The following is a 27,301-nucleotide window of genomic DNA, read 5'->3' as shown; positions in this document are numbered from 1 at the left end:
AAAAAAAAAAAAAAAAAAAAAAAAATTAAGAAAAAAAAGCAGAAAAAAAAAATAAATACAGGAGAAATAAAAAAAAGAACAAGAAGGAATATTTGTGAAAAGATTTAATGTTTGAATTAAATTCAAATTTTGAAAGTGAATAAATTCAAAATAAAAAAATTTTTTAATTAAAATATTGTTTGAAAGAAAATAAATGAAAATAATTGAATTAATACATCGTATCTGTTTATATAGATATATGTGTTTTTAATTAATTATAAAATTTAATGTTTTTTTTTTTGACACATTTAACCTAAAAGGTTTAACTACTACTGCTTAAAACTTTCAAACGTTATTTTAACAAAAAAAAAAAAAAAAAAAAAGAAAAAAGAAAAAATGAAGTTTCGCTCCTTGGCACTTAGTTTTCGTGTTTTTCGTATTCACCATCCATCTCAACGACGGCGACGATCACCAGAACAAAATGTAAGTTTTTTTTTTTCGTTTTATTTGAAACTTTATCAAAATTAAAGATTAATTAATTATTACCGATATATTCTTACTAAGTATAGTTAGATATGAGAATGGTTTTCAGGTAAGAATGAAGTAAGAGGGAAGGAAAAAATTTGTAGCGAGGAAAAGGTTAGGTAGGCAGGAAAAGATGGAAAAAAAAGAGAGAAAGAAAGAAATTTTATTCCATAAGATTAAATGTCCTAGTGTTAATTTATCAAACATGCAAAAAAAGTTAAACTTTGATAAGTTAAATGCAAACTCAAATCCACCAGTTTTTTTTTTTTTTTTTTTTCATCTATAGAATTAAGAAAAAAAAAATTATCAAAAACTAAAAGGCGTAACTTAATCACATAACAGTTCTGTGATCAAAAAGTATAAAGCTTATTTTCTAAATTTGATCAGGTAACATATATTGGGAATTATGTGGCGTATTTCCTAAATTTGAGTTGTTTTACTGAAAACTATAATGCGTGACCTGTTCACGTAAACAACTGTTTTCTCAGAAACTATAAGCGTATTTTCTAAATTTGAGTTGTTTTACTGAAAACTATAATGCGTGACCTGTTCACATAAACAACTGTTTTCTCAGAAACTATAAGCGTATTTTCTAAATTTGAGTTGTTTTACTGAAAACTATAATGCGTGACCTGTTCACATAAACAACTGTTTTCTCAGAAACTATAAGCGTATTTTCTAAATTTGAGTTGTTTTACTGAAAACTATAATGCGTGACCTGTTCACATAAACAACTGTTTTCTCAGAAACTATAAGCGTATTTTCTAAATTTGATTTGTTTTATTAAAAAACTATAAAGAGTGATCTAATCAGTAACAGCTATTTTCTCAAAAACTATAGCGCATTTTCCAAATTTGATCACGTAACAGTTGTTTTTATCAAAAAGCTATAAGGCATGCATATTTTTCAAACTTATCCACTATCTCTGATGCATACACATTTGTGCATCGATTTTCTTTTTTTTTTTTTTTTTTTTAAAGGCGAACAATTTATAATTTTTTTTATTGTTTTCTTCTATCACTTATCACTGCTTGTTTCCACCTCTAACAACTAATAATTTTTGCTTTTTTTTCACTCTTTCTTTGCCAATCCATTCCTCTTATAAATAATTACTTTATCAAATTATTAAATCCATTTTTTTTCCAGGTTCTTTATTTTATTCATTTGAGGTATATAAATTTTCAATCTAACATTTATGCCAAATTAATATTAATTAGAGGTTCATTTGGTAGATTAAGATTTATTTTTGGTTAATCACACGTAACATGTACTTTAATTTTGAAGTTGTATGCATTTTTTTTTTAAATCAAAAAAAAAGAAAAAGAAACAAAAAAGCAAATAGCATATTAATCAATAAAAATTAAAATTGTAATAATAATTTTTATTCCGAAATAACTATTCAAATGTTCCTTTATCAGATTTTTCAACATTTTTTCAATATTCTCGATCAAAATTTTGAAAAATTCTTGGTTTCCTTGAGTTTTTAATTATCTTATATTAAAAAGTTAGTATTAGATATTGTTTATTTATTACCATTATTATCAATAGCATTATTGTTATTGCTGTTATTATTTAATATTAATATTGTTGTGTTATCATTAATATTATTATTATTATTATTATTACTATTGTTATTACTTTTTTATTGTTATTGTTATTAAGTCATTAATATTTCGTTATTGTTCATACTATTGTTGTTATCATCCCCACTATCAATATTGTCATTTATAATCACTGTTATCATCATTATTTATTACTATTATTGTTATTAATTATTATTAGTTAGTGGTATTAATAATGCCATTAAAGTTTCCAACTGTTTTCATGTTTTTTTTTTTGGAATTTTGCACCAAAAAGTTCTATTTACTCCTTTTGTTTATTTCTAAACTGAATTTTTAATAGAATGACAAAAAATTTTATATTTAAACAATAGAATTTGCTAAGAAAATAAAATAGTAAAAGCTGCAAAAGGTATGATAATAATAATTTATACAATAATCAAAATCATCAGGCAAACTAAATTCATAAATTTGAATAACAATAACATTTAATGAAAAATAAACAAAAAAGAGTGGAAAAATGAAAAAAATGAGATTGTGACGACTTATTTGCTTCATAGAAATAGCAACAAAAAAAAGCAAAGAAAAAAAACATTTTTATATTGGAATTTTTGAAATTTAACATTTTCGGAAAGAAACGGTATGATAAGAAAAGTAAAGTTACAAAAAAAAAGAAAACTAAATCATCTTTCTTTCATTATTTTTCCAAATATATTTTTGCCAAAAGAAAAAGAATAAAAATTCTTCTTTTTCATTTCTGTTTTCCCACTATTTTTTACAATTATAATTATTTAATTCGATTAAAATTTGTGAATTTTCTTACAAGTTAGGAAAAATTAAAGATTTTTAAAAGTAAAGAAAAAAAAATGAAAATAGAAAAAAAATTTCCAGTTGTTTTCAAAAAAAAATAAAGTGATTTGAATTGAATTATTTGAACCAAATATTTGTTAGATGGTATGAATCACATCAACTGAAAAATGATATGACTGCTATTTTATATCCTACTAATAATTATTTTTTCAATCGATCCAATCGATATTTCTACTGCTACTAGTACTAGTTATTAAATTATTTTTTTCTATCTAAAAAGAAAGCCAGAATGATAGGAAGTAAGCAGTGTTATGTAGGAGAGATAATAGTATCATTTACAACCGACATTATTTATTTTTCCGTTTTTGAAAGACTTCGAAAATTCTTTGTTTGGAATGTAATTATGGAATAAAGGAAAAAAAGGAAACAAACCAAAAAGCGGAAAATGTTTTTTTTTTCGTTTCTTTACAAAAAGGGTTCTGAAAAAAATGATAATAACAATAATTACATTAATATAATAACATTCAAATTTTACTTTTCATCTTTAAATTAAGCCAAAGTTTAGACATTTCAGCTTGCATAGAATAAATTTTAAGCATTTCTAAAATTTATTGCAAATTTTAAAATTGTCAATGTTTGATTGAATTAATAAAAGGTAATGGTATAATTTGTATTTAAACTTAAATCTTATTTCTTTTTCTTTTTTCGTTTTGTTCTTTTTTTTGAAAATATTTTCAAAAATTATCATTTCTGATTCTGTTATTGCATATATTATTTATTTATTTTATAAATATTTTATTTGTCAAAAACTAAATTTTCGAAGGAAGATTATGCTAACATCATAAATGCACGTGTTTATTTATTATGCATATTTTAAGCTTCTGGCTTTTTTTTTTTTTTTTTTTTGGAGAGGGAAGCAAAACAAAATTTTCATAAAATTATCAATATGACATAAAATAACATGAGATATGAAATGACATGACATAGGGAAAGATTGTCAACACCTTTTCAATGCATATAAATTTTTTATTTTAGGGCTCATCATTTTAATGATTGAGGAAGAAAATGTCAAATGAATATAAGAATAAAGAAATGAAGATAAAAATGATATGGTAAGATAAAATGATAAGGGAAGTAATATTATGAAATGATAAAATTATTTGCTTGCTAATCATTTTTTTTTTTACACGGCACATCTGTTATTTTAGTCTTAAAAATTTTTAAATTTCTATTTAAAAATTTTTGAAAACGTTGAAAAAAGAAAGCTTTTTTTTTTAAGCATAATAAATGCATACTTTTATACTTATGTATATGTGCGTGTTTCACGTTATTCCGTAACACATGCACATAATCGACTATTGTAAATATTGTGATGCGTATGTATTTGCACATGTATTATTAGATTATTAATGCACGTTTGTATGTCAAACTATTATTACTATTATTGTACGTACGTTTGCATATATTAATAATAATGTACATTTGTTTGTAAACGTGAAACATATATTAGTATTGATATACAAATGTATGTAGACGTATATTAGTACTAATGTATTAATAGTTCTACACTGATATTATTATTAATGCACAATGTAAATCGGTATTATTGTACTCATATTTGTACACGTATACTGTATACGATTGTATGCATAATTTTGCATTATACATTATGCAAACGCAATCGGTTTTGTAAAGTTCGATTGGAAAGTGCAATGAACGAATGTGACATTATTTTCATTCTTTGCTTTTATCCCTTCTTCTTCAAATATTGTCACAACGTTGAATTTTTATTTTTTATTTTTTCTTTTCCTTATATTCTATCTTTTCTTTTTTTCATTCACATCTTTTTCTTTTTTTTTTTTGTTGTAAAGTAGTTGAGAAATAACAAATTTTTGTCGTTTTTTTCTTCTTTAAAAGTTTTTAGAAGCTTAAAAATGTATAGCTTCTCTCATAATTTATTATTTTTTATTCTCTACAGCTAGTAATTAAATTTGTTAATTAATAAAATATTAGATGTTTAGTTTCAAAAAATAATAATTATTATTATTATTAATTATACTCTTTTTGAATACATATGTTTGTATCCATGCATACACGTGCGATATGTACGCCTACATATACAATAGATAAATGTGTACAAGATGCTTATGTTTCCAACAATTTCTGAATCATCTTTTTTGACCTTTTGTTGTATGCTTTCTACAATATTTCATTCTTAAATGTTGTGGGTTTATTCACATCACGCTTGCTAGTTTTTTTTAATCAATACTAAAAGTATTAATATTTGTCAAAAAAACTTAATTTTTTTCTAAAATAATATTAAATATCTAAAATATATTAACAGCAAATTTCAACTTCTGGGAAAAGTTAATTTAAATGGTAATTTTCATTTGTTCTTATATGTCTTTTGCTACAATAATGTGACATTCAAGATATATTTTTATGATTTTATAGTTTTATAATTAAATTTGCATTCATTCTTTTCACCAGCTGAAATAATACAATTCCTTAACAAGAAATAAAATTTTTTTGTACTTTGGAAGAGTTTTTTTTAAATTTTCATCAAAAATATAAGGACGTTTAAAAGTTTGTTAGATTGTTTTTGAAGTAAATTAAATTAACTTTTAATAGGCTGATGCTACAATTAAATTGATTGTAAGCAATTAATATAATTATTTTATTTTATTTTTTTTTTAAATGAGGAATTTAATTTGTGTGTTGTTAATTAAAAGTAATCTTTTTGATATTCTTAATTTGAATGATTAAAATTTTTTTCCGACAAAATAATTTCATTGTGTGTTTTTATTATTTAACAAATAATTAGTCGAATATGTATAATGATATGCTATTAATTGTATTACATGTATAATATCAGTGACAAAAAATTAAAAATAACTAATGAACAATATTGTGAAATTAGACGAAAACTATACAAAGGGATGAAAAAAATTATTAGTTAATTGATTAATTAAAAGACGAAATTTGATTGAAAAATTATAATCATGATTGAAATGGTTCAATTAAAAAATTAAAAGTTAAAGTAAATACAATAAAATTTTCGCATGCAGTAATAGTTACAATACATCTGAATTATTAATTATCTTTTCAACCGTTAACATCAAAGTATAATAAAAAGAAACGAAACGACTGGAGTGAAAAAAAAAAAAAAAGAAAAAGAAACAACCATATGAGGAAAGTAAAAAAGAAAAAATTATTTTGAAATAAAAAAAAATTAAATTAAAATTCTACTTAAATTATCTAACATTTCATTTTCCGTCTTTTTTTCTTACTCTCTCTCTTTCTTTCCTGTCCATTTTTTTATTTTTTTTTTCTGTAAATTTGTTTGAATTTTATTAATAGATGAGAAATTAATTAAAAATAGGAAGTTGAAAAAAATTTTTCTTTAAATTTTATCACTGATATGATTTGAAAAGAATAGGTATGAAACAATTTTCAAAAAGTTAAAAACAGGTTATGATTAGGATGTATTTAACAAGACCGGTCCTTTTTCTCAATTATACTACATTTTTATAAATGTGTCTGTGTTTCTTTTCAATGTCTCTCTCTCTCCCTCTCTTTTTGTGTGTGTATGTGTATATGTATATATATATATATATGTGTGTGTATGTGTATATGTATATATATATGTGTGTGTGTATGTGTATATGTATATATATATATGTGTGTGTATGTGTATATGTATGTGTGTGTGTGTGTGTGTGTGTGTGTGTTTGTACGGATCTGTATACCTGTTTTCATTCCAATAAACACTCGTTTGCACATCATAGATACCATTTTTTTTTTTGCGTAATTTTAAATTTGTATTTCTTAAATCTTTCATTTTTCGTTTTTTTTTTTTGTGCTATGAAAAATTTCCTTTGCTTATTATCAATGTAAAACTTTTTATCGCTTTTTGTTTTCGTTTTCTTTTTTTTTCTTTTAAATATTACGCAAAAAATTTGACCATTAAATTAACATTTTCTTCTTTCATTTTGTTTCATTTATTTATTTATTCTTTTAACATTTTTTACGAATTCACTTTTCCTTTTAGTTTATTTTCTTTTTTCTTCTTTTTTTTTGGTAGTTTGTTAAATAATTGAAAAAAAAATGTCTTTTTTCTCTCCTAAAATTTTCTGCTGAAATATTCGAAATTTTTAGAAATTTTTTTAAACCATTATAAGAAGCATCGAAAAATTTCATCAATCATTCATCAAATTACGAAAAGTGTTCAACGGCTGATTTTCTTTTTTTTTTTCTCTTTCTTTTTTATCCTTCTTTTTTTATTAAGAAATTCAATTTTACGCCATCTTCAAGAAATGTTTGTTCCAGTGAATTAACTTGATTGAATTGAGAATAGTGCAGAAGAGAGGGAAGAAGAAAGAAGTACAGGGAGAAAAGAGGAAGGAAAAAGACAAAGTACAGTTTTATTGTTGTTGCCAAATTATTGCTCGATTTAATTCTGTCTTATTCTTAGTTTTTGAGATTTTTTTTTGCTTCTTCCTTCTTTTTTTTCTCCTTATTTCATTTTTTCTTCTTTTCTTTCATTATTCATTATTTTAATAAATTGAATTCGTTATTTTAGTATTTTTTATGCGAGTTATTATTTCATTTCATTTATTAAAATTTCTGGTTAATTGTTTTTACATTATGAAAATTCATCATTGGCTTTTTTCTTTTTATTTATTTGGAATACATTCATTTCAAATTGATCTTTCCTCACGTTAATCAATTTAAATTAAAATATAATATGTAAAATTATCATGTCTCATAGATGATATGATGAAAAGTAAATACTGATCCATTTTTTTAAATTAGCGCTACATTTCAATATTTTATTATCATCAGTCTTCATTCTTCCTCCTCTCTTTTTCTTCTCTCTTTCTCTTTTTTATTCTTTTCCGGAATAAGAACGGATCCGGCATGAAATCATTCTCCTTTTTTTCGCATCCAATCCTTAGACATTATTTATCGCTAAAAAGATGCTTCATCCATTTAACCAATCTTTTGCTTTTTTTTAAAATTAATTTACATTGCTTCACTAATTGCTTGAAACCTATTTATTCCTATAATTGCTAGCTTCTCTTATAATACCTTTTTAAATATCAATTCCATTAAAGTGTGGTAAAAAAAAATTAAACTAAATTTTTTTTCTAATTCCACATAACAATATATGCAAATTTTACGTATCAGTAAAGTTTCAATTGATGAATGATGAATAAGTTAGTATTAAAATTTCGGAAATGATCGATTATATAATGCATTGAATATAAGCTAAAGAAAAAAAAGTTTTTAAACAATTCAACAAAAAAAAAGAACGAAGAATATTAATTCTGTCTAAAAGCATTTATTCATTTTCAAAAATGTTAACTGCTACAATTTTTTAACGTTTTAGATGATGGTAGCGATAAATCAATTGAAAATGAAGTCAGTTTAGATTGTGAAATAAGATGATCGGAAATACTTTTTTCTTTTTTTTTCTTAGCATACGATTACCTCTTAAAATTATGCCATGAGAAATTTGAACGAATCGAGAAAAGAAAAATATTATATCCAATATGGCAATTTATTAATATTAATTATTATTTAATAAAATATCTATATATAATAACTAATTTAGTATTCAAATTTATTTTATTTTCAGTTAGTTGAAGCACAAAAAAAGAGATCAAGTAATATTCATTTGATATTAATTAATAAAGTAGTAATAAATGAAATTGTTTATAAATTAAAAATGAAAATTGATTCTTTTTTTATTTATTTTTTTATGGTGAAAAGCAAATGTAAAGCTTGCACTTAAATGATTGATGATAATGCATTTAAATCAGCTTGAGATGCTTTCTAACAATTCTCAATTGGAAAACCAAAAATAACATAAATATCATCAACAAACTAACCACACACACACACACACAAATACACATAGAGAGAGAGGTGCACAAACATATTTCCTTAATTACTGACTATATTAATTATAGTTCCATATTTATTTATTTTCTAATTGGACAATATTTTACTTTTTATAATTATTTAAATAATTCATTATTGCTATTTTCTTTCTTGAAGTGTTTATTGAAAGTTTTTTATTGTCACTTTTTCTTTTTTTCTTTTTGAATTATTCAAAATGATGCAAAAAACCACTATTCTTAATCTCTTTTATTATCTGTACATAAAGCATTGCTGCAAATGAAAAAGATATGAGAGGAAAAAAATTGCTGATAATAATAATAATAGTAATAATAACAATAAATAATGACACCACTGATGCAATTTTATTTTTATTTTTTCACATTGGATTAAATATTGCTGTATGTTTGGAATTTTTAATTAATTCCCTCATACTGATTATTCATTCATTCATCGTCCATCATCACTCATTGATATTATCACCGTTATTATTGTTATTTTTCAATATATAAATTTTTTGTTATCATTGTTATTATTGCTATGATTCTTATCATCATCACCATTACCAGCAAGTATTACTACCTTACTATAGCATCATCACCATTATTATTCATTAGTTCCATATTATTTGAGCCATGATTACCATCATTAACCATTATTATCACTACTATTACTTCACTGATCATAATCATTATCGCTCTCTTTCTCATTATTATTATAATAGTTAACGTTATCACTATTACCAATATAATTATCATCTCATATATGTTGTCTCATCATCATTATTATTATGAAAACCCTTACTATCGCTAATATTATTATTATCTATTATTATTAATTATCGTCATTATCATTACTGTAGTTATCACTGTTACCACTATTATATTTACCGTGATTTTTTAAAATATTAACAAATTCTTTTGAACACAACTAAATATATCTCCAGACAACTAATCAAATAAAATATAATGATAATATGGGAATAGAGTTTTTTCCTTTCTTTTTTAAATTATTTCATTTTGAACAAAGAGTGGAATATTACCAATTAATTTTTCTTTTTCCCCTTCCTTTTTTTCAAATGCTTTTTGTCGGGAAATTTCATCCAAACAGTGATCAATTATATGAATATATTTGTAATTTTTTTTCACTCCCATTTTTTTCTTCTTTTTTGTCCCTTTACAAATCCTTTTTTCGTTTTGCTTTGCATATGATACAATTATTATTTACTGAAATTGTCATAATTTTTATTTAAAAAAATAAATTATACTGAAATAAATATATCAAAAAAAAAAAAACAGCCTAGATAATTCATCTCTCTTTTATTTCTCTCTCCCTTTCTCTCTTCTGTTTTCCATTTATTTGCGAATCATTTTGCATTTTATTTCTTTTCCTCTCTTTTTCTCTCCTTCTGAATCAACGGCTTTGATTAGAGACACTGAATGGAATTGTCAGCTATTTATTAATTAATTCCATTTATAAGTTTATTATTGATATTAATTAATTTTTTTCTCTCTATTTCTCATTCCCCACTTTTCCCCCATACCATATTTATTCGCTCAATTTCATTCACTTTACAATTATTCTTACTTATTTTAGAATAATATTCAAAAACTCATTCTCTAATATCATTTCAATTAATTATCATTTATCAGTTCGGTCATTTTTATCTTTTCTCATTCAAACACTTCTTTTTTCATTTTTCTTTTCTTCCAACCTTTTCCTCCTTTTTTCCTCTCTCTTCCTCCGCTTTGTTTTTGTTTTTTGATTTTGTTAAAATTCAATTTTTTTCCTCCTTTACTAAGTTTAACAAAAAAAAGTGAATGATAGCTTTGTATAATGCATGCATTGCTAATGGAAAAAAAAAATTAACAATAAAAATGAAAGAAGAAAAAACGACGAAAGTAAAGAAAAGACAACATTAGTTTTACAGCATTCGGCATAATATTTACTTGAGCAGTAGTATGTTTTAAAAGAGAAAAAACAAATCATTAAAATAAGTGAAGGAAAAAAATTCATTCAATTTCATTTCTAATTATAATTTTTCTCTCAAAAAAAAAATATTCATTTAAAAAAAATTTAATTGAAAAATTTACTCTTCTCCTTCTTATTTATAAATTTCTATTTTAAATAAACGAATTTTATTAAAAAACTTTGTTTTTTGTTTGCTTTTGTTTTCTTATTTTGTTTATTACGAATAGTTGCAATTCTGATAACTTTTTTTTCCCAAAGGACAAGAAATAGCTAAATTGTTGTGTCATATTTGTCACATTTTTAGCTAATGAAGCAAAAATTTCATGAAAAATTATCGTAATGTATTAGGTAATTTGGGTAGCATATCAGATTTATTTTATTTATTTACTTTTGTTTCCTTTATTTGTTATTTTTTTTTTTTATTAAATGAAAGATACATAGAAGTTAACATTTGATAACATATCTATTTAAAAATACATGCACAATCTCATTTTTTATTTTTCTTTTTTTAAAAAAAGATGGAAATTGATTAATTGTAAAAATTTTTAAAAAATTGACTCTATTATTAACATTTGAGTAAACAATTAAAATATTCATATCTTTTCATTTTTGCTAAAGTTAAAAAATAAAGTTACAATTGAAATGACTTTAATTTATATTAGATTCTTTCAAGTTATATGTTATTTAATTTTTTTTCTTTTTGTTCTATTTAAGTTCGCCCAAATTGTTTTTAGTTGATTAATTTAAGTCCAAGGAACGAAATGAAATAGGTGAATAGAAAATCCAATAATGAATTATTATTGAGTATTTAAATTAATTCTAAAATCAAGAACTGTCATCGGCCTTTTTTGAACTCATGATATAATTAATTATGAGTTTTTAGGTGAGTTAAATTTCAACTTTTTTGGGTTAAAAAAAATTTCCATTATTTGTTATGGAACAAAATTATGGATTAAAATTAATCTTTTTTTGTTTTTTGAAATTATTTAATTCTTCTTATCGTTCATATCAAATCTTTGTTAAAACTTTGTGTGTTGCGATCGTTGCTGTATATTTTAGAATGTTTAACTGATTTTATCAAATATGTTAAAAATGTTAAAAAGATTGAAAAAAATTTTTTTCTGCTTTTATTTGTGGTTGTTTGCAACTAAATGGATAAATCTTCTATAAAATAAAAAAATTAAATAGATTTGTCTACGTTATCAATTTTTAAGTGTTGTAGTTTAATGATGGATAATATCACAGATTCTGTGGTTTGGAAAAAAAATGAAATTGATATGAAGAATATTTTCTTTAGAAATCATTCTTTAAATTCTTCTCATTTTCCAAAAAATTGATTTTACTATAAATTATTTTAAATTTAAAATTGACCAATAATATTTAAATAATCTTTTTTCAATTTCTATTTTATTTTATTTGCTTTTATAAATTTTTAGTTAAAGACAATATCATCAATATATATATGTGTTATAATATTTTGTAATTCGGCTATTCATTAATAATATATATATATATATATATATATATATATATATATATATATATATATATTTTAATATTGCAATTGTCATTTAAACATTACTTTTTATAATATTTTCTAATCATTCTATCATTTTTTATTGTTATATTTGTTTTAATTGTTATTGATTAATTTATCGTTTTAGCAATTTATATGTTAGTAATTTTATATATTTATGATATTAAAATTTATTATTTTAGAAAATTGATATTTTCTTTTTGCCTTTTTTTGTCTTTTGCTATTTCATTTATTTGATAAAATAAAATTTTTATCGCTTGATAATATTGCTATTTTATATTAATTGTAATTGACCAAAATCTTTTAAAATAATTAGAAATTAAAATTTTGAAATCTACACTAATTAAATTCAATTTCTATTCTTCATTCAAATTTTTTAACAAAGATTGTTATGAATAAAATAAATGTTTTTTTTTTTAATTTTTCTTTTAAAAATTTTTTTTTTCGAAAAATGTGGTGATATGTTAACTTTCAGTATTTTCATTTTAATTTTCATTAATATTTTCCTATCTCTTTTTGCCTCTTCTCATTTTGCTTCCACTTTTTACTCTCTCATTTTATTCTTTTTCATCAAAAAAAAACAGTCATTAAGTTGATATTAACAATTAAAAAAAACATATTCGCTATTAAAATTATAAACCATTATTTGCGTTTTTTTTTTTTTTTTTTTTTTTTTTTTTTTTGTAATTTTTACTTTTTAATTTGTAAACTTTGATTTTTAGGCATATAATATATTACCATTGGAAGATTTCCCAGAAACAATTGAGGAAGACGACGACGATAATAATACAATTCCACCAGACAATAAAATTATGCCAACCGTACCGGAAGGTGAAACAATATGTCGAATTAAACTGCTACGTCCAGAATTACCACCTGAAATACAGCCGGAAAATGTTACTGATTTACACTGTGCTATTAATGTAAAAGAACGTGTTGAAATTAATGGTAAATATTTCAAAAATTATTTAAACTATTTATAATTTTTGTTTTCTTGTGCAAATTAAAAAAAAAAATCGTTTTTTTCAATTAATTTAATTTTGATCCATTTCTAATTTATCTCTCGTTTTTGATAATAATTGAAATTTTCATTAATTTTAAAGGGACAAGAAGAGACATAAAAGAAAATATAAAACAATTTTTAGAAATAAAATGAATATTTTGTAATTCGGTGGCAATTCCAAAAAAATGTATTTTCCAAAATTTTTTTCTAAAATTTATCCAGTTCCTTCCTCTATTTCTCTCCTTCCACTCTGTCTGTCTCTCTGTCTCATCCCTTCTCTCCTTCTTATATATGCAACAATAATTTAGCATTTATTGTTCTGCTTTCGTAATATAGGAAAATTTTATCATTCATTTAATCTGCTACAACAAAAAATGACTTTTCGGAAAAAAAAAGGTCTTTTTATAATTAAAAAAAAAGAATACAAAATTCAAAAAAGCGTTATTGTAGAACTTTGCACTATAAAATGAATTATTTGCATATACAAAATATAATTTTAGGTGAAAAACGTTTGATACAAAAACGGAAAACGATCCATCCGGAATGGAATGTATGTTGGGATACAAGCGTTATTGATGGACGAGTATTACAGATTATTCTACTTAATGGTACCACTCCTATCGCTGATGCTACAATGCGACAGCAGGTAAACTTATTATCTATGTTTACTTACTTTTACCATATTAGCATTCATCAGAAACATTTGAAATACTTTTAAAACAATTATAATTATGTATGTTCATTTATTTATATAGCAAAAATGTGAAAGTTTGCACATTTCTACAGCAAATTATTTATTTCTAACTAATTGTTATTGCTATTCCAATTTAAAAGTTTCCATTACATTTTTGTCCTCTTTTTCTTATTTTCCTTTTCATGTTTTTTTTTTTTTTTTTTTTTATTTCATTTTATTTTATTTTTAAACCATTTGAAATGAAAAGTATGATATTGTTGCATGTTTCAATTGATAACTATTCATTAGCTTCGAATCATTTTCTTTTTTTTTTTCCTCTACGTTTTTCTTTTTTTCTTTATCTCATGAAAACTGACTTTAATTATTTCAGTTTCTTTCACAATATATGTTTAATTTTAGGATGAAATGATTATTCGTTACATTTTATCTCTTTCACTTATTGTTTTCATACTTTTACGAATAATACGATGTATTCTAGGTTATTTTATATTATTTCAAATTTGTTTTTTTTTTTTTTTTTTCATGTATTACAATAAAAATTTGCATTTAACGGAATTTTAAAGGGAACTAGTGATTAATAGATGCGATATATTTCTATATTATTGTAATTTTTTTTTTTTTTCTCTCTTAATGGATTACAAAAAAAAAGTAATTTAAAGTGAAAATAGCTTTTTACCGCATATCAATGATAGATTATTATTATTACTACACTATTATTATTATTTTGACCGTTACTGTACCCACGAATATATTTTATAGTCAAATAAAATATATGTACGATTCGTTCAATAATCCAAAAATTTTTAAATCTATCACTGTTCCCCTAACATTAACTTGCCTAAACAAGTAATGCTAATAACAGTAATAGTGATAACAATAGGAATAGTACTAATAATAGTAATCATAGTAATGATATTGATAATAATGATTATATTAGAATTTGCTTTACAATGTATTGTTGAATTTTTCACTTTTTTCCTTTTTCTTTTTTTTTTTTTTTTTAGGATATCATATCAAAATGCAAAGGAGAAAATGCAACGCATGTTTGGATTAATTTGAAACCGGCAGGACGTATTTTTGCTCAAGCTTGTCATATCAGCAATTCTGGTTAGTTTATTAATGCATAAATAAACAAATTAAATTGATTGATGATAAAAAGTAAATAAATTTTTAATAATAAAATTTTGTGATAAATTTTGTTTTATGCCGGAAATAATCTTTCTTTTGAACTGAAATAAATTTCTTTTTTTGAAATGAAAAGTTAAAAACTACATAAATTAAAATAATTATTCAAGTTTTTCTTTGACTTTTTTAAATTTATATTATATTTAAAATTACATTATATGTTTGAATTAAACATAATTTTGCTTATGCATTAGAAATATTTTTATTATTAAACGGTAATATTCCAAACACTAAATTCAATTGAAATATTTTTATACACTTAGCATTTTGTTAAATTTGAATAATATATTTTTTTGCAGTCAATTTATTATTTTGTTGCTAAACTTATTGCGCAATTGATTATTATATACCTTTCTCTATTTCTTTTTTTATTGTTATTAAAATCTCTCTTATGTGTAATAGTGATATTATTTATTTATGAGCTTTTTCTTTTTTAATTTTTAAAGATTAACAACACTAAAATAAATAGATTTGAAATGAAATTTGAAAAAAAAAGAGGAAATATGTAGGAATATAAATACAGAAAAATCAAAAATAATCTTTCAAACATATAAAATTATCAAAAATAATCTATGATACATTATTATTCATTATATAATATAACAATATAATCAAATGCTATTACACAGATAATTATTACATAGTGATGTTTATTGTTTTTATTATTAATGTTAGTAATTGTTATTTGTAAAATATTTTTAAGTATAATTTGTATGATTAGAATAAAACAAAAAAACAAGAAGTTGTTTAAATTGAAAGAAAAGGATATTTCTTCAATGATTTTAAAGCTATTAACGAATAGTGAATTCCCGAAGGTTTCCGAGGGGTTAAATTAGCATAGAGCGATAAATCCTGAAAGCTTCTTTTTTCTTGTCACAAATATTTAGAAAAATTTGTTAGCATTCAATTAGATGTTAATTTTAAGATCTTCAACAATTTCATTCTATATGAGTGAACACTTTCATTCCTTTGAGTTAAAAATATATTCATTTTCCTAGCTTACTTGTTCCATTTCAACTAGTCGCTCAATATTTATCCATTAAATTTTTTCATCTCAAAATTATTGTTTTTTTTTTTTTTTGTCCTTCATAAAATTAGAATTTTTAGTTTAAAGCTTGAAAAAAGAAATTAAAAAAGTATACAACATAAAAGTCATTTATTTATTTCTTTTTCTTTTTCTTTATAAAAAAGAAAATGAAAGAACATTTTTAATAAATTCTTTTTTCTTTTATTTTCTCATTAGCAATCATTGATCATTTGTTGTTTAATTAAACAAGAAATCAGCACTGATGATTATTTTTCATTCGATATTGCAATCGTCAGTTGTTGTTAACAATATTGTTATATAATTTTAATGCACTCTTTCTTTTTTTTTTCTTCTTTATTTAAATTAATTATTTCTTACACATTTATTTCTCTTAATGATCAAATGAAAAATTTAATTTTCATATATATATTTATTAGCAATCTTTGCTTGATACATTTAAAATATTGCCTTCAATTTTCATTTATGTCATTGTCATGATGGAGTATTTTTGCCACTTTACATATGCTATCGTATCATTTTAATTCATATCTTTTCATTTTTCCTCATCTTATTTTTCACTGATAAGTAAAGGAAATTAATAAATTCTAGTAAAAAAGATTCTCACATTTGAAATTTTTGAAAATGTGAGTGAGGGAGCAACTGATAAAATAAGACTATCATAACTTTTCCTAAATGATTCTTTTGGAAACTGACAATGTTTAAAAGTTTTGTGGGCAAAAAAAAAAAATTTTTTTTCGGCAAAGGGTTGTGTTAGGCATGTTGAAGTTTTCGTCTTTTTTTAAAAAAACAAAATGTTATAAATTCTTTTATTTTGTATTTATCGTTTATTTTTTTTATGAAAAATATATATAAATTATTTTTTGTTTAGAGCAACATATTTCGTATGAAATATAATTGAAATTTTGAAATTTAAACAGAAAATAGAAATTGCAAAAAAAGATCGAAGTGAAATTTTTTAAATATATAAATTTTATATAAAAAAAAGTATATAAATTTTCCTTTTACTTAATAATATAAATGATTATTTTTAATAATATAAATGATTATTTCTTATTATTTAATATACAAACTTTTTTGCTTCTATCGGATGTATTTGAATTTGAAACCTAGACAATAATCACATATAGCATGTAATGCAGTCATTTAGTACATTAATTTGTAATTATTAATTAATATTTGTAAAATAATAGATTATAAATTTCTCAACTTTTGATTTTCAAATTAATCAGTTACTTAATTAAAGAACTTGTAAAAATATTCATAAAATAATTTTATAGAAATTTTCAAATTCAAATTACTTATTTACAATTAATTTGAAATTCAATTGTGTTAGATGAATGATCTTGAATCGTTAAATTTACCATCCATTTATTCTTGATCACTTTTTTTTTTCTTTTTCACCCCTCTCTTTCTCTCTCTCTCTCTCTCACGCAATGCATATTTGAAGGACCTTCCGACTTTTCACTTTCTAATTTTTTATTGATTTCATTTTCTCTGTTTTTTTCTTAGCGGAAAGAAAAAATGCAGTCACATCCTTTCGGATATAGATGGATATGAGTAATTAACTAATTTATAATACGAACAATTGATAATTGAACTTTCCTTGATCATTTCTTAAATGCAAAAAAAAATTCGCAGTATTATTTTAGGTGAAAATTTTAACAGCTTTTATTCCTTCATATTTTAAAACTGAAATTGATTTTGATAGAATTATAATGAAATTCTTTTTTTTTTTTTTTTTAAAAAAAATCTTATATAAATATATATATATAAATTAATATATTGATGTTTTTCTTTTATCACTTTATTTAGCTCCTAAACAATCGAATTGGTGATAATCAATTTTGAAATTTGAAGTGAAACTTATAAATGGATATCCATTTGAGAGTAATAAATTTTGATCTATAAAATAAACTAAAACTTATAAGTACAACATTTTTGCAAATTGAACAATTAAAATTGAATATAATATAAATGGAGGACTTCTTCCTTTTTCCTTCTTTTTTAAATGATTAAAGGAACTCTAAATTAATAACGTTTAAGAAAGTGGTAATAATATTAATTTTAAATCAAAAATTTTCAATTTGTTACAATTAATGCTATTTAATGAGTGTATAGATTGTGTGAAGTCATTCTAATCAGTTGAAACATCAGTCAACGAAGTTTCGAGAAACATAAAATTCAATTAATAAAGTTCACTGCTGTTAATTCTATCTTCTTTCATATAATTAATTGTCTCAACTTTACTGTTGATTTTAAAGAAACTTCTTTCTATGCTAAAGCTTACGCTAAAATAATTATCTACTAAAGCTTGATTATTTATATAAAAAAATTTGAAGACTTCGAAAATAAAATTTTAAAAAAAAGAATTTTTGAAACTGATTAAAATTTTCTTTTTGTTTAATTTCAAAGTTTTTCGTTCCTATTTGTAAATGATCATTTCTTGTATCAAATTTTCATTTCACTATTTAATCAACGATTTAAATGCATAATTTTAAATGTCATTTTTTGAAAGCAAAAAAAAAAAATTTCAATGCGGCAATTTACTTTTTTTATACTAATTAGATATCTATTTTATTTTTTCAATTCATTTAAGAGAAGAGAAGAAAAACAAACTTAGATATTCTTTAATTCATTTTATTTTTTATTTTTTCTACTTTTTCTTTCAAATATCAAATGCTAAATATTTTAGTAATATTATTAAAATCAAAATCTTAAATTGTTTATCTCTATTCACTGAAATATTTTATCTCATTTTCAAAATTAGAAAATTGAATTTGTTTTGCCTTTTCTTTTTTTTTTGTTATTTCTTTTTACTTTCTGATATTCTTGCTTTTTCTTTCTTTTTTTTTTTAAATTTTTTTTAGCAAAAATAAACGATCGTCCAATGGAACTTAAATCAAGCGGTGATTCTCTTCAAGGTCCTGGTATACAACGTCGCCGTGGCGCTATTAAACATGCTCGAATACATGAAATTCGTGGACATCAATTTGTTGCGACATTTTTTCGTCAACCAACATTTTGTTCACTATGTTCCGATTTTATGTGGTTTGTTTATCTCCTTTTTTTGTCTTTCATTTTTGCTCTTTTTTCAATATTTATTTATTTATTTTTTGTTGGCAAAATTGTAGTGAAATTTTAATAAAAAAATTAATGTTGCGAAGAAGAAAACAAAAAAAAGAAAGAAGAATGAATATTACTATAATATTACATTTTATTTTTTTTACTTCCATATTTCAAATCAATTTCTTTTTTTTTAAAAAAAAAGAAGAGGAAAAAGTGATTCATATATTTATGCTAATCAATTTTTTTTTACTTTCCATCTCACTTTTCATACTTATTTATTTTAATTAATTATATAAATGTTCCGTACATGCATGTACTATTTTCGCTCTTTCTCCCCTTTTCCCTTACCTTATTCATTAAAACATTTTTTTTAAATATATGTTTTTTCTTTTTGTCTTCTAGCAAATTAGCTAATGGAAATGATAAATTCATGCATTGATTTTGTTATGGAAATTAACTTTATGTTAAAAGAAAAGGAAGAAAAAAGAAAACGAAAAAAAATTTTTACAAAGTATTGATCGATGTTTTTCTCTCTTTTTTTTCAAAAAGAAAAAATAGAAAGTATCAAAGGAATATTTACCATTTTGGAAAAGATTTTTTAAGAAAATTTTAAAAAAGGAGACAAAACGGAAACATTTATGGATAATGCATGATTTAGAAATGATTTTAGAAATTAAAAATTTATTTATTTATTTAGCTATTAAACTCATTTAGGTACCAACTTGTAGGGGCCTTAATAAGCAAGGATATCAATGTCAATTGTGTAGTGCAGCGGTTCATAAGAAATGTCATGAAAAAATGATCAGTCAATGTCCTGGTTCAGCTGAAAAGACCAAAGATACAATTGTATGTTACATTTTTATTTATTTGTTTATTATTTATTTATTTTATTGTTTTATTTTTTATTTCTTCTTTATTTTGGTTAAATTATTTCACCAAAAATTAATTGTAAAAAAAAGAAGAAAAAACGGAATAATAAAGATTAGAAATAATAATGTAAATTATTTACTATTCATAGAGAAAATATTGGATCATTCATTATTTTTGTTTTTTTTTCTTTTTTGTTTTTAATTTCAGTATTTAAAAGAACGTTTCAAAATTGATATTCCACATCGTTTTAAACCGTATAATTTTAAAAGTCCAACGTTTTGTGATCATTGTGGCTCATTACTTTATGGTCTTTTTAAGCAAGGACTAAAATGTGAAGGTTTGATTTTTTTTCTCTCTTTTTTTCCTTTTTTTTTTTACATAATTCATGTTTATGGTTTATGTAATAAAAAAAAAGGAAAAGGAAAAAAAGAAAAAACTGCCTAGAATTTTAACAATAAAAAGATTTTCATTTGCATTTTAAATTCTTCCTTCTGAATTTTGTTATGAATTTAAACCAAAATTCCATTCACATGACTGATTGGTTGTTGGTGATAAGAAACGAATTAGCTTCCTAATCTTATGTAATACATATCAAAATAATTAAAAATGTGAAATAATATGCCTTATTTGTTTTTTCATTGCCGTCAAACTATAAATGACATTGTCTAGCAAAAACAGAACGATTACATAAAATTAAAATATCAAACTTTTTTCCCAATGTTTCAAATTTCTAAACTTTTAAATTATTGAAAAAAATTTATATATTTTTTACTAAACTAAAATTTTGAAAAAAAATTTGCTAATTTTTAATTCATTGAAAATTTCAAACAAAAACTTTCAAACTTTGTTTAAATATTTAAATAACACGGAAAATTTTTATAATTAGTAGAAAAAATTTTTTTGTTTGTTTTAGTAATTTTTCTTATAAATTATCAAATTATAATTAAAATAGATTTTTATATTCAGTCTGTGGCGTTGTATGCCATCATAAATGTCAACGATATATGCCTAACTTATGTGGTGTTAATCAAAAGCAACTTTCGCAAGCATTATTTGAAATTAAACGTGGTGCGCATGGTCAAACAAGGTAAATTGCATATATTTTTTCTTTCATTCTTTTTTTTTTTTTTTTTGTTAGACTAAAATTTTGAAAGGAGAAATCTGCTGATTTTAATTCATTAAAAATTTAAAAAAAAATTTTTCAAACTTTATTTAAATAAGACAAAAAGATTTCATAATTAATAGAAAAAAATTTTCTTTGTTTGTTTTATTAATTTTTTTTTTTGATGAATGAGATTATAACATAAAAATATTGATCAAAATGAAAAAAAAAGTGTTAATTTTAATCAATTAATAAATTTCAATCATTATTTTATTGTTTGATAAGTTTTCTTCTTGTTTTTTGCTATAAAATATTAATTAGTTGAATTAATGATTGATTAATTAATTCTAATGATATTGTAATTATTATTTTTCTCTTTATCTTTTCGTTTTTTTCTTGTTCTTTCTTTAATTAATAAACTAATTAAAAATTATTTGTAGTGCTCCAGCTGGTTTTGGTGCAGTGACATTATCAGCTGGATGTAATGTACCAATGGAATCACGTAGCATTTCCTCATCATCATCAAATGGTTCAACATGCAGTGGCTATAAATTTCCGGATCGTTTTAAAGCTTTTTTCCGTTATCACAATTATAATTTAGATAATCATAGTGATAATGAAGAGTAAGCTTTGAATTAATTATAATAATTTTATCGATAATTTAAAAAAAAAAAGAAAAAACGGAAAAATGAAAAAAAATTAGCTCACTGCTTTCTGTTTTTTCTTTATTTTAAATTTGTTCAAAAAAATATAAAAATTCAAAAAATGCAGAATTCAAAAAATAAGTAAATCAGAAGCAAAACAAAGTAAAAAGTTGATGAATGAATCAATATCTTATAGATATATCAATGCACCATGGAGTACAGCAGATGGTATCAAAAAATACGGGCTACAGCATTTTAATGTTTGCAAAGTGCTTGGAAAAGGAAGTTTTGGAAAAGTTTGTTTGTTTTTGCTAATTTTAAAATTTTACTCTTTTTAATAATTAAATTCGTTAGTTAAATAATTGATTAAATTAATTCACTAATTAATTAATCAACTGTAAAACGAAAAACAAACAAACGAAATGTTTCATTCATTCATTCCTTTCCTTCTTTTATTTTTTTGAGATCCTTTTTTTCCATTTCTTTTTCTTTTTTTTTGAAATAAAATATACTTAAAATATAATTAAAAGAAAAATGAAAAAAATATGCATATAATAATTTTTTTCAAATAAATTATGTCTAAATAAAATACAATAGAATAAGTGATAGTAACGTGTATTAAAATATAAATATTCCTTTTCTATTTTTATTGAAAATTAATTTTTTTTAACATAAAAAAAAAAAAAAAAAAAAAAAAAAAACGAAAATTAAAGGTATTATTGGTGGAACTTAAAAATAAGGATGAATATTATGCGATGAAATGTCTTAAAAAGGATGTTATATTGGAAGATGATGATACGGAATGTACGTTTATCGAACGACGTGTACTTATTTTGTCATCTCAATGTCCATTCCTTTGCCAGTTATTCTGTTCTTTTCAAACAAATGTAAATTTTAATTAATTAATATTTTCACTTTAAATACTAATATGTATATTTGTAAAATTTTACATTTAAAATGAGTTTTTCAAAAAAGAAAGAGAAAAAACTAAAGTATCTTTTTTATATTCGCTTATACACTCATTCATACTTACATATTTGAAATCTCAATGGTAAAGTATATTAATTTAAAAAATTTTTAAATTTATAAGAAATGAATTCAAAAAAATGGAAAAAAGAAAAATAAAAAGTGAGAAAGAAAATTTCTTTTACATTCTTTCTTAGGAATATTTGTTTTTTGTAATGGAATATCTCAAAGGTGGTGATCTCATGCATCATATTCAAGCAAGTAAAAAATTTGATGAAAATCGTTCACGATTTTATGCTTGTGAAATTATCATTGCATTACAGTTTCTTCATGCACGCGGCATTATTTATAGGTTCTGCCTTTTTTTTTTTTCATTAAAAGAATTTTTATTAAAAAGAAATTTTGTTCTTCATCAAATACAGAGATATTTTTCATTTTTTTTTTTTATTTGGGAAAAAGAAATTGTTGAAATGTTTTTTCTTTTTTTTTTTATTTTTTATTTTAGATGACATTTCAAAGAAACAAAAACAAAAGAAAAAATGAAATTCATTTGATATTTTAATCTATTCGTAAATTAACAAATAATTAGTAATTGTTCATAGTTTGCTTTATTTATTTGTTTTTTTCTCTTTTTTTTCAGAGATTTAAAATTGGATAATATTTTATTGGATTCAGATGGGCATATTCATTTGGCGGATTTTGGTATGTGCAAAACGGAAATGAATCGAGAAAATGGTATGGCATCAACATTTTGCGGTACACCGGATTATATTGCACCTGAGGTATGGAATATTTAATAATTAATTATTAAGAATAATGAATAACTTTTAACCATTCATATTTCATACTTTTTTTTCTTTGGTTATACATGAAAAAGGTAAGCAAAAAATGCACTAACAATCTGAAATAAATAAAATCCACGAAAATTTTTCAAGAATCAAAATGGAAATCATTTTAGTTAACTGTTGCCAAAAGATAAAATTACAAACAAAGATTTTATGATTACTGTTCCCATTTAATATTGAAAAAAAAAAGCAAAAGAAATTCCTAATTTACTTTTAACCTAATTATCAGGAAATTTTGAGATATGAACAATAATTATTGCTGTTTCATATGTATGTATTTTATTTAAATAATATTAATAATTAATTTTAATGTTTATAACTGACAATTAGTAGTAATAATAAACACAATATTATTTTAGATAATTAAAGGCCAATTATACAATGAAGCGGTTGATTTCTGGTCATTTGGTGTTTTGGTTGGTGCAACAATTCCTCTTTGTTTTTGTTTTTTCAATTTAAAATTTATTTTGAAATATAATTAATTTTGAATAATAAAATGTTGAAATCATTATTTGTCCTTTTTTTTTTTCTTTTTTTTACGGGAAGAAATGCATTTATTTTACTTCAAGTTATATTTAATTAATAGAAGAAAGAAAAAGCTGTTTTTTCCCAATTATCTAGATGCTACAAATTAATTTTTAATTAATTTTTACTCTTTCTTTTTCTTAAGCTCTATGAAATGTTAATTGGACAAAGTCCATTTCATGGTGAAGGAGAGGATGAGCTTTTTGATTCAATCTTAAATGAAAGGCCATATTTTCCAAAAAGTATTGGTAAAGAAGCTGCTAAATGTTTGAGTGCGGTAAGTATGTTGTATAAACTATAAGTAACTGAAATTATTAATTGAATTAAAAATTGCAATATTTAATTATATAATGTTAATTTAAAATTAAATTTTTTATTATTTGTATAAAAAAAATTTTTTTCCTAATCTCAATTTTTCCTTTTTTCTCAGTTATTTGATCGTAATCCGAATACTCGTCTTGGTATGCCAGAATGTCCAGATGGTCCAATACGAACACATTCATTCTTTCGTGGTGTTGACTGGAAAAGATATGAAGCGCGACAAATGCCACCTCCGTTTAAACCTTCTGTGGTATAAAATAATCTTTCTGTTTCTTTATTATTATTATTTTCAATTTACAGTTTTAAATATTTATAATATTTTTTAGAATTAAACTATGAAAAATGTTTGAAATGAAATGTTTTCATATGTATGAAATAATAGAATACTGTGAGTGAATAACCTTTATTACTCTTTTTTTCTTTTTTTACTATTATTTTTTTCTATTTTGCATTTTAAATACTTTAATGTTTTTTAAATTTAAAATTTGAAAGATGTTTAAAATGAATTGATCGAAGTTTTCATCTATATGAAATAACTATGAGTGAATAATCTGTCTTTTCCTTATCATTATTATTTTTTTAATTTATATTTTAAATACTGTAATGTATTTTAAAATTAAAATTTGAAAAATGTTTCAAATGAAAGGATAAAAGTTTTCATTTATAGGAGACGATAAAAAATTTTGTTTTTGTGAAAAATATTTCAATTCCTCTATAACTTTATCATTCATCAGCACTTGTTATAGTCCAAAAAAAAAAACATTTTTCTTAATTTTTAATCATTTATAATTTATTGGTCTTGTTTATTGTTTGCAGAAATCAGCAAACGACATTTCCAATTTTGATGATGATTTTACGCAGGAGAAGCCAACACTTACACCAATTGCTGATAAAACATTGTTAGCATCAATTGATCCGGAGGCTTTCCTGAACTTTTCATATACAAATCCGGAATTTAGATGATAAAATCATTATCATTTTTTCTTTTTTTTTCGTTGTCTTCCTCTCTCTTCTTTTCGATTTTTTATCCATTTTATGCTGTTTACAAAATTTTTTTAATAATTTTTTCAAATAATGTTGTTTTTTTCTGTCTTGTTTCATTTTCTTTCTTTCTTATTTTTTTTTTTTAAATTCGTTTTGTATCAAGGATCTCTTCAACTTTTTTCTTTTTGTGTAGAATAAATAGCATTGCTAAAGATTTTTTATATTTCCTATGCTGCTACACATACATATATATAAATATATCTGATTGTACCATACATAAATATTTTCTTTTTTTCCTAATTAATTATAATTTAAATAACTAACAATAATAATATCAAATATTAATGATGAAAAAAAAAAAAAAAAAGAAATACAAAATTTCATTGATTTTTCTTCGCTGTAAAAGTTTTGATTTTTTTAAAAAACAAGTAAAATAATATTTGAAATTGTTAATTTTTAAATAATTCATTTTCTTTCTTTTCCTATTTTCCTCTTTTTTCGTTTGCTTCTTTTTTTCTACCTGTGAAATTCTTACCCTTTCTTTTTCTTCATTTATAAAATATATGATTAAAATATATTTATTTCAAATTGTTATTCGAATGCAAATTTATTCATGAAAAATTTTTTAAAATAATATGTGTGACATTTCAAGTTTATCACTAAAGTAGTTACAAATGAAAATGAAATAAATGGTATTTTATTATTCTTAAATGCAAAAGTAATAATCGTTTTTCATTTCGTTTTTTTCTTTTTTTGAATTATCTAAATTTAGATTTGATTATTTTAGAATGTAAGAGAATGACAGCGAGAGAGAGTTTGTTAAAGCATGTAATGATGAAATTAAGTATGAAAAAAATGGAATCATTTTGTGAACTACATTGTCTTAAAAAATGGTATCGTAATAACCAATTAGTGATATTCAATTGTATTTCACTTTGAATTTTTTTCATTTTGGGAAAAACTTGATTTATCTGTCAAAAATTTTGACTTATGTTTGATAATAACCTAATTTAAACTGCATATTTTCATTTTTAAACAAAATGACTTTTTGTTATTTCGAGCGAGAAAGATTGTTGGAATAATTAGAGATCGTATGGAATAATTAGAGTCATCGTTAATTTAATGAGCTAAATTGTCATTTGGAATTTGAATTGATGATGGCATTCATGAAATTGACGATGATGATACATTTCATTTAATTTATAGTTGCTTCTTTTTATCAATTTTTTTCCAAAGAAAAAATTAGAAAAATTAGTTCAGAATTGTTTCTCACACAACTGTAATTATTTTAGAGTAAAACAAAACAAAACAAAGAGGAAAAAAACATGCAAACAAAAAAAAAAAAAATAGCAAGATCATTTTTGGAAAACAAAAATTAAATACTCCGTTTTCTTTTCAATTGAAGTTCTTTTTTCTTATCCCTTTAATTAATTAAAAATTAAAAGAAAACGAAATGAATAGTAATTGTAGCAATTGCAATAATAATAAATAATAGCGATCGAAATGTTGAAGAAATACGAAGCTATTAGCTATTACAGCTTACTATTCGAAAGTACGAAGATTATAAAATTGCGGAAGTTAGCGTTTAAATATATATCAAAAATTTTTTGACATAAAAATCATTTTTTGTTAACAATGCAACAAATTTTGAAAATAAAGTAGGTTTTTGAACTGTTGAAAACGGATTTTATCATGTCAAAATAAAACCAAAAAAAAAAAATGAAGAAAGAAAAAAAGCATTTACACGGAAAAATATTTTGAAA

At 22.3% G+C, this 27,301-nt stretch overlaps 1 protein-coding gene across 1 annotated transcript; it reads left to right on the top strand.

The window, feature by feature from the left end:
- Positions 1–375: 375 nt before the first annotated feature.
- Positions 376–25,517, top strand: Bma-tpa-1 (Uncharacterized protein; the record flags this gene model as incomplete). Its single annotated transcript, XM_043074417.1, has 17 exons — positions 376–462; positions 13,008–13,233; positions 13,789–13,934; positions 14,987–15,089; positions 19,083–19,263; positions 20,010–20,127; positions 20,359–20,488; positions 21,118–21,238; positions 21,694–21,876; positions 22,094–22,193; positions 22,611–22,784; positions 23,061–23,215; positions 23,504–23,645; positions 24,068–24,124; positions 24,379–24,510; positions 24,664–24,804; positions 25,371–25,517. 17 exons carry the CDS (start codon positions 376–378, stop codon positions 25,515–25,517), a joined length of 2,343 nt encoding a protein of 780 aa, XP_042930351.1.
- Between the last annotated feature and the right edge of the window lie 1,784 nt (positions 25,518–27,301).

This window comes from Brugia malayi, assembly GCF_000002995.4.
Source record: "Brugia malayi strain FR3 genome assembly, contig: Bm_v4_ChrX_scaffold_001, whole genome shotgun sequence".
Taxonomy (NCBI): Eukaryota; Metazoa; Nematoda; class Chromadorea; order Rhabditida; family Onchocercidae; genus Brugia; species Brugia malayi.
The sequence above is the reverse complement of the archived record's forward strand: the minus strand, read 5'-3'. Positions and strand labels throughout refer to the sequence as shown.